Source organism: Branchiostoma floridae, chromosome 5 (genome assembly GCF_000003815.2).
Source record: "Branchiostoma floridae strain S238N-H82 chromosome 5, Bfl_VNyyK, whole genome shotgun sequence".
Classification (NCBI taxonomy): domain Eukaryota; kingdom Metazoa; phylum Chordata; class Leptocardii; order Amphioxiformes; family Branchiostomatidae; genus Branchiostoma; species Branchiostoma floridae.
This window is the reverse complement of record NC_049983.1, coordinates 9666079-9679925: the sequence shown is the minus strand read 5'-3', so window position 1 is coordinate 9679925 and position 13847 is coordinate 9666079. Positions and strand designations below refer to the sequence as shown.

At 38.9% G+C, this 13847-nt stretch overlaps 2 protein-coding genes across 3 annotated transcripts in view; both read right to left on the bottom strand.

The window, feature by feature from the left end:
• Positions 1-7028, bottom strand: part of LOC118416778 (TBC1 domain family member 30-like) — a 37251-nt gene extending 30223 nt beyond the window's left edge. Inside the window, exons 1-2 of the mRNA XM_035822024.1 lie at positions 6466-7028; positions 3197-3361 (exon numbers count right to left, since the gene is read on the bottom strand). Of these exons, the coding sequence (XP_035677917.1) occupies positions 3197-3361; positions 6466-6910 (610 nt within the window). The 5' untranslated portion in view covers positions 6911-7028. The remainder of the gene's footprint in view (positions 1-3196; positions 3362-6465) is intronic.
• A 602-nt stretch (positions 7029-7630) lies between these two features.
• Positions 7631-13131, bottom strand: LOC118416777 (MICOS complex subunit Mic19-like). Of its 2 annotated transcripts, XM_035822021.1 has the most exons (8): positions 12949-13131; positions 12177-12237; positions 11155-11231; positions 10877-10951; positions 10520-10590; positions 9991-10126; positions 9151-9187; positions 7631-8380 (listed from the first exon to the last, which is right to left on the bottom strand). In XM_035822021.1, exons 1-7 carry the CDS (start codon positions 13012-13014, stop codon positions 9152-9154), a joined length of 522 nt encoding a protein of 173 aa, XP_035677914.1. In that variant the 5' UTR covers positions 13015-13131; the 3' UTR covers positions 7631-8380; position 9151. The 2 variants fall into 2 exon arrangements, with proteins under 2 accessions (XP_035677914.1, XP_035677916.1); XM_035822023.1 differs by lacking the exon at positions 9151-9187.
• Between the last annotated feature and the right edge of the window lie 716 nt (positions 13132-13847).

The following is a 13847-nucleotide window of genomic DNA, read 5'->3' as shown; positions in this document are numbered from 1 at the left end:
GTTTTTAGATAAAGGAGTCAAGTGTCTGTCATGCATATGATCAGACAAGTGTCAAAAAGTCCATAAATCATACTGATAGACAATGTGAGTTACAGCTGCACCAGATTTTAGTATCAACATTGTGTCCTGTATAAACAGGATATGGCACTGCATTCACAGCCCAGAACTACACTTCCTCATTTTGGTATTTATGCCTTCAACAGTAGTGGCGCAACATATCCTTATCTCAGTTCCCTGATCAAACCTACAAACAATGTTCTCATGTTGTTGAAATTATGATAGCATAGAAAAATTCATACTCCTCATGCAGCAAGATACAAAATGTAGAACATGTATCATGCTAGTTCAATCTGGCAGTACTTTTACAGCTGTTTTCAGAAGCGAGAAGTCGTCAAAACTGAATAAATACTACACAAAGTATATATTTTGTTATTGTACATACTAGTATAAATTGTATCATGACTGTAATTGCACTACTAATCAGCATCATTACAATAACAGGTTCTACTTACATTGCAAGAGAATAAAATATGCAATCAAGATCTTTCATTTATTTAAATGTTGGTGCACCATCTCTTTACTGCCAATAATTTTTTCTTACAACATTTATGAATTCAATCATTGATGAGTGAGTACAAAGGTTTTCATATAATGGAGGTAGATAATGTTTTTGCTTCCCCCCAGCTATTGCACTAAAGAGCTTTAATCCACAGTAATACAACAAAGGGGTCTTCCGCATAGTAAGCTTTAATTATATGTCTCAATTGTAGATGTGGTGACTGGAAAATTGCATAGTAAAAGCTCTGACAAGACATGACATGACAGAATATTTGTTTCAAAATGCTTGTCCCACCACCCTCCTTAAGAGAAGTACTATAATATTGAAATGTACATTCATAAGTTTTGTATAATCATTCACAAGAAACTGTGGCAAACATCAAATGTTACTGTAGCTAAGCACCTACTGATACCTTGCCCTAAGGCTGAAAAGTAACAGTTACAACCTTTTATGACCTAAGCATGCAGGGTGACACATATCAGATGTACATGTGTACCTTGGATCAATGTGTAGCTATAGGCTTATAAACCTAAACAGGGCTCGAAATACCACCTGCATATGTGCAGGTAAAATTGGAGCTGTGCAGGTATTTCTGATGTCTACCTGCACCTAACCTGCACTGGTTCATGTACTGGGTTTTATACATAAATGTCATATGATATAGGTGTATGTGGATTATTATTAGCTGCATTGACTGTTACCACCTATAAAGACTATAAAAGAAAAAATAGCAATGGTTCCTGAACAATTTTAGTCTTGATCCATACATTGTACTTCCTAAATTTAGAGTCACCAGGTGCAGGTAAAATTTGTCTGGTGTAGGTAATTAAATTCAGTATTACCTGCACCAGTGCAGGTACATTGTGTATGCAGAAAAAAGTATTTCGAACCCTGCTAAACCTTCTTATCAAGCCATATTTTCATATCAAGCTCAACAGCATCTACTTCCAAACATTCCGTACATTGTGTATCTGTAGTTATACCTTTCTAAAAATTTTGTGTGTAAGATTAATGAGCTTTAATGGTGCAAGGCATTCAAAAATAATCAGAGCTAGGGAAACATTACCAGACTACCTGGCAATAATCCAGCTTCATGTCTGGATTTGGAAACCGTTTGTCACCTCATCATACAGCCACATTGTACTGGTTTACCTGGTTTGAGTTGAATACCCGTGGCATGCGTGTGGCTGCCTGTCTGTTGCATTTACAATAATGACACATAAATATCAGGTACAAAGTGTCTGCGTTTTGTAAAGCTCTTTACACTCAGCACCACAGGTGCTATATGGCAGAGTAGGTCAGAAATCCAACACTGCTGACACATAATCCCTGAAATCCACTAAAGCTGGTCCCTAAGTCATGGAGGATTTGCTAGGATCATGGTACTTTTCAACAGTATAGCAACAGTGTTGTGGTGTAAATTGTGTACTGACAGACGTACATGTAAAAGGCACAGGACATTTCGGCACCTTTAAGTCCCCTTTAAGTCAACAGTGGGATGTGATGTGGTATGGTGGACATTCCTAGGGGCTCCATATTTCAACTTGCATAGCACAAAAAAATTTCATCTTCTCTTTCTTGACCCAGCCTTTAAAGTTCTTCCACTTGCTTGTCACTGCAATCCTCTTGCACATCCCAAAGTCCATTCCCCCACTAATCATAAGAAGGTACCCCCCCCCCATCCAATGCCCCTTTTCTTTTACTGTTATGAGTACCCTTAATTGTACATCCAGTGGTGTCAGTCATTTGGTTTGCTTGTTTATCCTGATGATCAATACTTTTTCAGCTTGTGCTTGCTCTAGTTACTGTCACTACAAGATTGGATCTCAAGCTTTCCAGTGTTAGGCCAATACTTGTTAGGTAGACCGTGACTCAGGGAGTGAGATGCTGTCCCGGTCCTAGTGTACACTGTATCCGTTCAATGCCTTAGATCGAAGTGGTCTCTTGGCTTGCACTGAGCAAGCTCATTGAAGCAGTAACAACAACAACAAAAACTACAAGATCTCTCACAGGCATTTTGGGAGTCTCTGTGCAATTTTGTGTTACAAGCCTGGGTACCAATCCTCTGTAGTAACTGCTGGCTCAATCGTTTTGCTTGCTCAAACCAAGCTAATCCTTTGTAAGCATTAGCAAAAAGATTGAGCCAGCTTGTGGTTACTATGGAGGATGGTGCTCAGGTTATAAGTGTTTATATCATACCCAGGCCATATCTACGTTCGATATCAATGTTCTGACTAGACCATATTTTACAGTACGGCTCAAGGCTCCATAGGTCAATTTAAACAATTTGAACTGGCTTGTGTGTGCCACTTGACATTTGAATAACTGTTCTCAAGCCCAACTGGCATGGTGTCAGTTCTTTGGCTCAAAAATTGATGAATGAATTTATTGACGTTACGTGCATTAATGTCCAGTCTTTTGCTCTGTTTTTGCGATAAACTTGAGTTTAACATGATATAAACAAAATACAACATGGGTTGTTCCTTATCGCTGTTGGGCTGTGCCTAAGGTGATACGGAATACCCTGTGTTGTATTCTAAGTCCTGTAGCAATGGAAAAATTCTATGTTTACCTTATGCAGTTTAGGAAGCCACACACAATTATGCGAGACATGTTTTTTCAATCATTGTTACTTACTTCTCTTTTCAGACACAGCCTGTAGGATGGCCGTCAGGATGTCGCAGTTCTTCTGCAGTTTGCTCTTCCTGCGGTCCCGCCTCTTCAGCTGACGGACCAGTTTCTGGGAGATCATGTTGGTCCGCCTGCTCAGCTCCTCAACCATCTGACGCAGCTCCTTCACTTCTGGAATAGGATATAGGGATGAACAATTCAGAGATTATTACATTGGTTGGGGCTGTGATTAGGGGTGGGTACATTGATACAGTCCAAAACCATTTTTTCTTCCTGGACTGGTCAGGAAAAAAAATGGACCTGAAAAAATCAGTGGACCATATTTTTGGACCAATTAAAAAATCAACACTAAACACTTCTGGAATAGGATGGGGATGAACAATTGACAGAAAATTACAAACAGCCTACAGATTAATTTTGGACAATACTGAAATTTGGACAAATATTTCTAACCCTAAATTACAGGTAATACTTACAAAGTTAATACTTTGTGGAAAGCTTCCATGATACTCTACGGATCTTAATGACTTCCAGCAGGGCTCATCTAATGTGTTGAAAATTAAAAAATCTGGAGATTTTTTTTTAGATGTTTGGAAGAAATCTGGAGATTTTTTGGGAAAATTTTGAGATTTAAAAAAAATCTGGAGATTAGAATCGAAAAATCTGGAGTTTTTGGGGGGAAAATCTGGAGATTCTTTCCTAAAATCTAGAGATTCTTTCTCAAAATTGGTAACATTGGTTGGGGACGCCATTAGGGGTGGGGACCAGTACATCTTACCAGTACAAAACCGTTTTTTTCTTCATAAATGGGAAAAGGAAAACGGACCTGAAATTGGTGGACCAGATTTTGCACCATTTGTAAAATGAACACACTATATTGTTTGGGGGCTTGTCGGGCCAAGAAAACAAAAAGTTTCTACAGTCAGACTTACATCTAGTTCACATGAGGATTTTAAAAAGCGTCAGAATTATATCCTGAGGAAGGTGACAGATGGTCACCAAAACATCCATTCAGTAAAACAAACTGTTATGTACAAAGATCCTTGTTATTCAGTGACTGTCATGGATTTATCACATGATGTCAAGGTAAGTATGTTTGCAAAAGAAGTTTCAGAAATGAATTTCATTATTTTCTTTTCATTATCTTATAACCTTTAAAAATATATAATTGTCCTCAGAAGAGAAGCAATGCCTGTAAAATTATAATCTCATGTAAAAGTTAAAAGAATTATTATTTTCAGTATACATTCATGGAAAGTACACTTAGATGAGAATGAGCAGCATTTTAAGCCGATCCCTTATAACAACCACCTACAAGAAAAGCTACAGGATGTTTATTTAGCAGGTTTAAGTCTGTTGAAAAATTTACAAGTCTTGCCCAACCCCAAAAATGGTTGCCATTCTCAGCCAGCCATAGACTTGTACATGGTTACCCTCTAAGTGTAATATAACATACATGCCTGAATTGCCAATAGTCATAAAACATGTCGTTGCAATTAACGGTGTCTGTATTTGCCATTGGTACACTTTGACTGCAGACACAGTTTGCTTTGGATGAATAATGAAATACTTAAGGCAATTAACAATACTTTGTTATGATGGCTTGGACTTTTGTTTTCAGAAGAAATTGACTTTTGAAGAAATTGTTTTGAAGACTCAGTCTTTTTACCTTTTATGTAACCTTTTTAAGAGATGTATGACTCCTAAATGACCATAAATGACCAACCTATAATAATCTTTTAATGTGCCATTTTTTTGGCCCCAAATACTCTAATTTGCTCTCCCAAACAATACTAGTATTTTTGCCCCAATTTCATTGCTTGAATCATTGTTCTAGGATGCTAGGGCTTTTTCTCCAGTGAATTTTGACAGAGTCTTAATTCTTACTTTTCACATATATTTCATATTGTCAACATCAATACACTCAAGAAGGTTATATATAACCTCTGTTGGAATTTTGCCCTTAATATCAAAGGCAGTTGTACCCCCATGAACAGGATATTATACTAGGTGGGTACTTGTATCATGTTACTTGACCTTTCCATCATGACTACATGTACTTTTTTTTAGAACAAAATAAATATTTACCTATGCCAAACACATGTGTCACATCTCTATAATATTTTACTTACTGACATCTAGGGAGTGCCGACCCAATCCAACATGGCATGGTTTTATCTACGTTTCCCATGTACGGATGTATACAGTTTCATAATAGTAACATTGAGAATATTCCTACAGTGGCTAACATCATGTATATGTGGTATAGATTAACTAACTTTTACCACTATTAGTGTACCAGTCTAAATGCAGTGCCATATGGAACGTAAGGGTGTTTAAGGGCACACAAAATTATTTCTTAGTTCACAGACTATTAATTTTGGACTTCATTTAAAACTACCTCATGTATACAGAATAGACAACAAAAGGACAAGGTAACCATTAAGGAGAGGTAACTATTTGGTGTCGTTTAGACACACTTAATTCTTCTCTACATTGGTTGGTCAAAACGTTTCATATTACAAAAGCTACAATAACATGGGGTCACAAATTTGCAAAGTGGGAACAATTTTTCATGATTTCCATTTACTTTTTCTAAAAAGTTGGTGTTTATTTATTAAGTGTGACCAGACAGACAGTTAAGTCTATTCATCGTTTGTAAGATAGATGATATCACAATAACGCGACCCGGATAGGTATTAATCACACGCAATTAAATTGTGCAGCCATGCATAAAACTGTGATTTTAAACGATTCTGGAGCTACAATCAAGTTTAGCACTTTAAAACATGAAACACTGGATGGTAGACTGTCTCCTTGCCAATGTTAAACACAAGGATATCATTTCTTAAACGCTGTTGTAACATTTTTGCGGTTGATTGAAAAGTTGTGAATGGTAGGACAAACATAGCGCCGTGATGACTGTTTAACTTTCACTCCTACAGGTGTATAATACACAGACGCCCTTTTCTGACCGCTTGGATCCAAACATTTAATGGTGTTTTAAGCTAGTTTGACAGGATTTGCAAATGGGGAAATGTGGCTATTTCTGATACTAGGGTAGCTGGCCACGGGACTTGTTCCGTATCGGAATTTGTGGTCGATTTTATTGCGATAAGTTTTGCAAGTTGTCGACCTCTCTTGTTAACCATACCAACACAGAACAGTTGTTGTAAAACCAACACGCTCTAATGCGTTGTATTTTGAAGTGTAACAGAAAGTATACAGCGCTGAAACATGTTTGTAGAAGACATAGTAACGTTACTACTACTAACCCTTTTCTCGTAGACAAGCACTCTGCACCCGTGACGTGTACGTGAGGTGGGAGGGCTCTAACTCCTGTTCGGAGCGTGTCCCGGCACAGTGCACCTCGGACGTGGACGAGTACTCCGTGTACGTGTCGCTGTCCAGACTGTCCCGTCCCAGCCCGTACGGGACCCGATCGTACAGCTCGCATAGCAGCCCGTCGATCAGGGACGGGCGGTCCTGGTCTAGCAACCCCCGCAGCCCTCCCCCTCTGTCGTCACTTTCCTCCCGCAGAAGCCATTCCCCGAAGTTACTCCGGACCGTGCTCAGGCTCCAATCGGACCCCGAACTGTTGTAGGACCGCGCACTCTCCCTCCTCCGCAGCGGCAACTCCTGCAAACCTTCCTCCAAGTCGCTGTCCTCGTCTTCTTCCATGTCTGTTGTCGAGAACTCGGAGTTTGGAGGGTCCGCCATCTTGCCATGCTGGCCACCTGTTTACCTAATCAACATAATTTATGCAAACTTGTTCCGGCACAGCTGGGGGCACGTCTATTGTGACGACATAGAATTAGAAGAACACACTGCACTGACAATCGATTTCTGTGGGCTTCGTGATTACGCACTTTTCGAGTCAAGTTACCATAAACGTACATGTGACTTCTCTCAAAAACAAACTGTCTAGTCGAGCATCTGTTACTATAAATCGATTACTAACGTTGCTAACAATTTCAAGGTCATTCTCAAAGTCGAACTGTAACGTTAAATTTCCAACAGAAAAATTGGACATAACTGTTAACCAAATCAATCACTGAGCAAACCACTGTTTCTGTGATGCCACGTTATGCACCTAGAACACGTGACTCGACAGAAACCCTATGGCGCCCCCGTCTCTGTTCAAGAAAGGTTGTCAATCCCTGATGTTGATGTAACCCTGATGTAAGTTCACACTTGTTGGGCACATTCAAGAAAACAATTCTGTCTTTATCATGTCTGATATGAAAACAAATTATTTTGCTTTGCTTTGCTTTGCTTTGCTTTGCTTAGCTTGTTAGTCCATGTTGAACTCTTCAGAACTTTTTTGCACTAGTTTATTCTTATTTATCCAGGGATCGCCTGGCCGGCATTTTTCAAAGTGACCTTTTTCGTGTAATTTTTATCATGCAGATTGTAATGAAAACTGACCCAGACAACACCTTACCTTAGGGCTTTTTTTATTGAACAGACATCACATTTAACTTCTCAGAAACAGCTGCCAAAGGCTGCAAAGAAAACCTGAGCGCTTACATATGATATTGATCTATGTTATATATAGCCAAAGCCTCCGATATTCATTGATCATATTCAAACTTTTCAGTGAGCACTTAACATAAGCACAGAACAAACAATAAGCCAGACTTGTCAGCGCTACCTCTGTAACATATATTAAGTAGAAATTTTCATTTCGACAAGAGCATTGGAAGACATAAACTTTGAAACAAAGAGTTGAAAGTTACACATTTTTACAGATTTAGACCTAAATCTGTACATTTACAGATATAAACTTGCATAACATATGATCATTGGCAATCAGTGTAATACAGTCATACCAAATGGATGGATAAGCACTAAATTCATCTATCAGAAATGACATCCATCTGCACAGCTGAGCACCTAGCAACTTAAGAATGAACTGCGGCTTGACTGGACAATCTTTTTCAAACTCATTCTGTGTTCAAATCAACACATATGAGAGCAGACTTAAATGGCTTCAGAACTTTTTGTACACAAGCATGCACATGCAGGTTTCTTATCGTAAGAATACACTAAGTGAAAAAAACGTTACTACTTTTTTTATTTCCGGCTACCGTAGAATATCTTATCATAAAAGATTTTGCTTTCCACTCTTGAAATGGTCCTGGTGAAATGCTGTCCCAGCTACGATGATGCCTTGAGTTGTAGCATACTCTGTGGGAAAACAATGAAATATGATCAGCATTCAACATCATATGATATCATGTGAAAACACTTCCAGTAAGGTTTAACATAAACAATAGGTAAGGCTAAATTTTGAATACATGTACATGTATAAGTATTAGTATGTGTGGGTACAAAATGGTCTAGGTTTATATGCTACTATCATGTGATCACAGATTGACCAACAACTAGGATGACCATTAACCAAATGGACAGTTACCACATCCATATACATGTTACTAGCAATCAGTTGGTCACATCTGTGGCAACATTTTGAACTGCCAGCCAACAAGAGTAACCAGGTAGATATTCGAATGTAAATCAACATTACATTACAATTTGAAACTTTATATCCGTACACAAAACAAAGAGCTTAACAAAACGCTTTTGATCAGGTGCTTGGAAGTCGGTATCGGCCCCCGTCTCGGTTGAGAGAAGGTTGATGGGCTCTGATGTAGATGGCCTCTTTCACTCCCCTGAGAGAGCGACGGGGGGCCAATACCGACTTCCAAGCACCTTTGACCCATCGCTGACATCACACTTCTGGTCTGGATGTGTGACATAGGCTTTGGGTCATTTCAACTTGACAAGGATCAGAGGACTGATCGAAAGCTTGTTGGTAAGCGCTTTATTTTGTGTACGGATATAAAGTTTAAAACTGTAACATAACCAGGTAGATGTGAACCTACATGGGCATCAACAACATTCTACACCACCTCTCTGACATCTGTAATGAACAGGTAACCTCAGTTGGGATGTACCTTATGCCTGGTGACCTAGACCACTCCTCAGGGAATGCTTGTATTGTGAACAGAGAGCCAAAATGGTAAAAAATGTCGATAGTCCTTCACATGAAAACCATCATTCAGGGGTGTTACATTGTAAACATTACAAACTACACACAGCAGTGATAATATTCTCTCAAGATCAGTGATGTCTTTAGGACCCGTCCCTCCATCCCAGAACAGAACTTTGCTTGATGGGACGGAAAAAAATATTACCCCAACCATCCTCAAAATCTGAAGTTCAATTCATGACATGAAACTGTTTAAAATCTATTTTCATAAGCTTAAAAATGACACATTTTACAAGAAAAATCAACAACATGGGATCCAAAACAATGAGTGGGATGGAAAATATTTAAAGCTGGAGACAGCCCTGCCCAAGATGGAGGCTGTGACCATTTGCAGTACAGGTGGGTGAGCTTCATTCATCCGAGGACATGCCAGAATTTTAGGTATCTGTAAGACTTACAGATACCTAAAATTCTGGCATGTCCTAGAAGTAGCAAGTATTTCCTCGCAATCATCTGTTTCTATGTAAAGGAAAATTCAACATTGACAAGGAAAAATTACACCTTTGGGAATAAGGTCATTTTATTTCAAAACACCCTTGATGCTTGCTTTACCTTGATCAACTTAGCCCCTGGTTGAGAAAATACATTCTATCATTAACAGAAGTAGTAGTTGTAGTAGTTCACTGTATTCTGCTGCTGTAGTAGTTTGAACACACTGCAGCAGCAAGCAGTCTGCAATCAGCAACAACATAAAGTAAAAGGAACATTCAAGTTGACCAATTGTTTATAAAACTTGGGAACCTACCAATCTTGCATTTTCCACACAGTTGGTGAAAGCTTTGGTCTGCTGTGCACAGTTGAGGGTCTGTTTGGGGTTCTCAATGTAACATGTCATGACAGCCTCCTGTAAGTCCTGGCAAACTGGTTTGTAGTGCTGCTTACTGTAAAACAAATGTACCAAACAGAAAACAGCAATTATATGGATGATGATGATACAATGGTGCCAAAGATCGTTTCTATATTGTCTGTGGCAGTCTACATCACTTAAGATACATCCTACAATAGTGAAAATTTAAAGTAAATCTGAGTTCTTTCTCAAATTCTTGGCTTAACTATGGGATACAATAAAACACAAACAATTAGTGATTCTATTAAAACAAAAAAGGTGCCTCCTGAGGGCATAATAAACAGCAGTTTAGACTTTCTCAATGATTCTTTTACCATTTATTTGGCTTCAATGGCAAACCACATACATAAAAATATCTAACATTGTCATCTGCAATGTAACTATCCCCTATTAGGTAATATTTTAGTGTCAACATTTGTAAACTCACATGAACTTGGCCTCCACTTCCTCAGCTGCCTTGTTGAACTGTTCAACTGTCAGCTGGTTCAACTGTGCATTCTAGAGGGAACAGAGTGACGTTAATTGGAGGAGGAACATTCACAAACATAGATAGAGTATTTAGTTCTCAAGGAAAGCAACATGACTAGTCTTTACATAATACATTCTCTGAATCAGGCAGCAACTATGATAGCTTTGATTGCCAAGAGAGTAGACCACTGTCTTGCTTCTACATGTATATCTATCCTCACCAAAGGCTACCCTTGACTGGTACATGCTTCCATGCTGGTGAATGCTTAATTGTACTCATGAACCAGTTGTATAAATGCATAATGAATAGTCTTACCTTTTCCTCCACTGAGTGAAGCTTGTCTTGCCAGTATCTGTCCCTCTCCTGCAAGGCTTCATGTAAAACTGCTTTCTGCAAATGCATACAATGAAAAAATTTTGTTGCGATTCACCATAGCAAAACACGAATCTGTCTAGAGAATACAAACTTATGGAATTTTCTCTTATGAAATATAATAACACTACATTTGTTATGGAACTGATAATCTTCAGCTTTATGTTTGCTTGTCTAAATGTTAAAGTCTGTTAACAACACAACATAATAACAAAACAAACCTGTTCGTGTGGAAGAAGTGTTTCTCTAGGTACACCATCCCTGGGTCTGCCAGCTTCTGACTCCGATGGTGGAGCATCTGTCAAGAAACAAGGTAATGATACTTCAATAGGTTTGCTATAGAGTGTATTTTGTATGTGTTAACATAGTGTAAAGAAAAATCAAATGACACAATTTTTTTACAACCAAGCAGGGTTGTAGCCAGCCTAGTGAAATCATTTTCAGTCCCCTTGATTTTGAATGGGAATCCTATCGAGCACTGAAGGCATGGCGTGACGTTGCGCGTCAGTTCTAGGGGGTCTGGGTCCCAGAAAACTTTTAAATCAAGACCCTCTTAAAACACTATTTCCTGCATTTTGAGATGCAAATTTTGTAGACTAAGCTGTTCAATGGCATCTGTTTTGGTGAAGAACACTTGGGTTTCAGTTTTTTTTATATCTTTACATAGCAAATTTTGTCTGTCCCAGGGGACGGAATGGGGAAAACTTTTTTCAGTCCCCAGCTGCAAAATTCCTTCAAAGGACTGAAGGACAGGTGCTGGCTACAACCCTGCAACCAAGTGTATCTTTGGTTTCATAGAATCATACTCTCATTCACTCACTCACTAACTTGTTCACTCGCTCACTTTTGTTTACGCACTCTTTATAATTCACTCTCTTCTTCAGTTGCTCTTTTCCTCACTCACTCACTCACTCACTATTGTTCACACACTTTTTCAGCCTCTCATTTATTCACTCCACTCCTGTTTACCCACTCACTCAATTGTTCTCTTGTTCACTCAATCTTACATTGTTTCAATCCAACTCACATAGTTTCAATATTGCTCGTTTACGCTTGTTCACACTCTCACTCTTGTTCATTCACTCTTAGTCTTACTCACTCAACCACTCTTGTTCATTCATCTCGTTTACTCAGTCTTCATTTTATTCATTTATTTTTTCATTCATCCATTCCTTTCATTCACTCATTGATTCATCTGATGATTTACTCAATCAATCTGGCATGCATTAATCTCCTGACTCACCTGCAGGTGTTGGTTCCTCCTCAGGTTCTCCCCTCATCCTCCTCACTACTGATGATGACACCTGTACATTCAATATCATACAATAAAAACATCAACAGTGAAGTTGTGTGGTGTAACAGCAACATGTTTCATCTAGATCCCAAAGGTTCCAGGTTCAAATCCTGTACAGTCACTAATATTGTGCCCTTACTTTAGTTAGGTTTTAATTAGGAAGGGCACTTTACATGACTCTCTTCACTTCACTCAGGCGGAAATGAGTACCAAACTGCAGCAGGTTAGGGACATCTCTTGGAAAGGACGTTAAATAAGGACCGTGCCATAATGGTTAACGTACTAACGTAAGCCCTCATTTAGAAAGCATAACTTTCCTTGTAATTAAACACATGGTTAAGCTTCAGAATCTATGATAATGCATTTGAATCACATTGAAAATGTTGATGCATAAACACCCAGTAAACTATTAAAATTATTATGTGATCTCACCTAGTTCTTTGTCTACAGAAATAATATACAGAAGCAAATTACAGCCAAGCCAAAAGTACTATGACACCTTGCAACACCTATCTAAAACCAAGCGTGCATCTTATAGGCAAATCTAAAGATTTGTTTGTTATTCATCTACTGAATACACCATGTTTGACACCACAAGGCACAAAGCAATAAAAAATTATATAGCACTCTATATTTGCCCCCCTCCCACCCAGATTCGTCCGGTACATGCACGTCTAGAGGACACACAGCTCGCATGAGATAGCTGCAGATATATACGCACCTTCACCACTCCCTCCATGTCTCCTTGCTCTAACGTTACCTTTCTCGTACTCTGGGACCCTCCCATGGCGAACCGTAGTTCTGAAATTCAGCGTTTTTGCCTAAAATGTTCCTTTTCACCGTGACACCGGGAGTGATGGAGGGTGGGGTGAAAGGTCAATATTATTTCCCATCAGGCAGTGGGGGACAAATTTCGCGCGAAACATATGGTGTTCAAATATGTCAGCCAGACCGTCTGGGTTGCGACCTGTATATAACAATGATTTACGGCGTTGTGTACATCGATGTAAATAAATCGAAATACTTGCTAAGATATCAATATACTAGACTACAAATTTTGTGGTTAGAGAGACTATTTTGTAACGTACAGGGCATTAGAAAAACCTGTCGAGTGGGTTCCTTGTGTCAAAGGTCGCGGTATCCTATTTCCTGAATACCGGAAGGGAGCTAGGTCGAACTTCCTGGATCCGGAAGACAAAATCTGGCGGTCTTAACAATGGAATAGCTGTGATAAACAGATTTCTAATCAGTAAAGTGTGATTTGATATGACGACCGTGCAGCACAAACTTTCGCTTCGGCCAGTACGAAGGTATGACGTCTTGACTGGGTGTCTATTTTTCTGTTTCATGTAATACCGGTATATGATTGCTAGTGCTGCTTGGTAACTCTATAAACGTAGTAGTATTTTAGTTTACAATGTCACTACAGCTCTGAAGCTAAACATTTATGTTACATGGATCCTAGAGGCCACTGGTTCTCACTTTCGGAAGGGAAGGGAAGGGTTCAGTCCAGAAAATGTAAACATTCGTAACAGTTATATCCTTGGAACCCCCAGGCTGAAAATCACACAAGAATAACCTCATTGTATAACGTAAGAATCACGTAGATGTAGAAACATT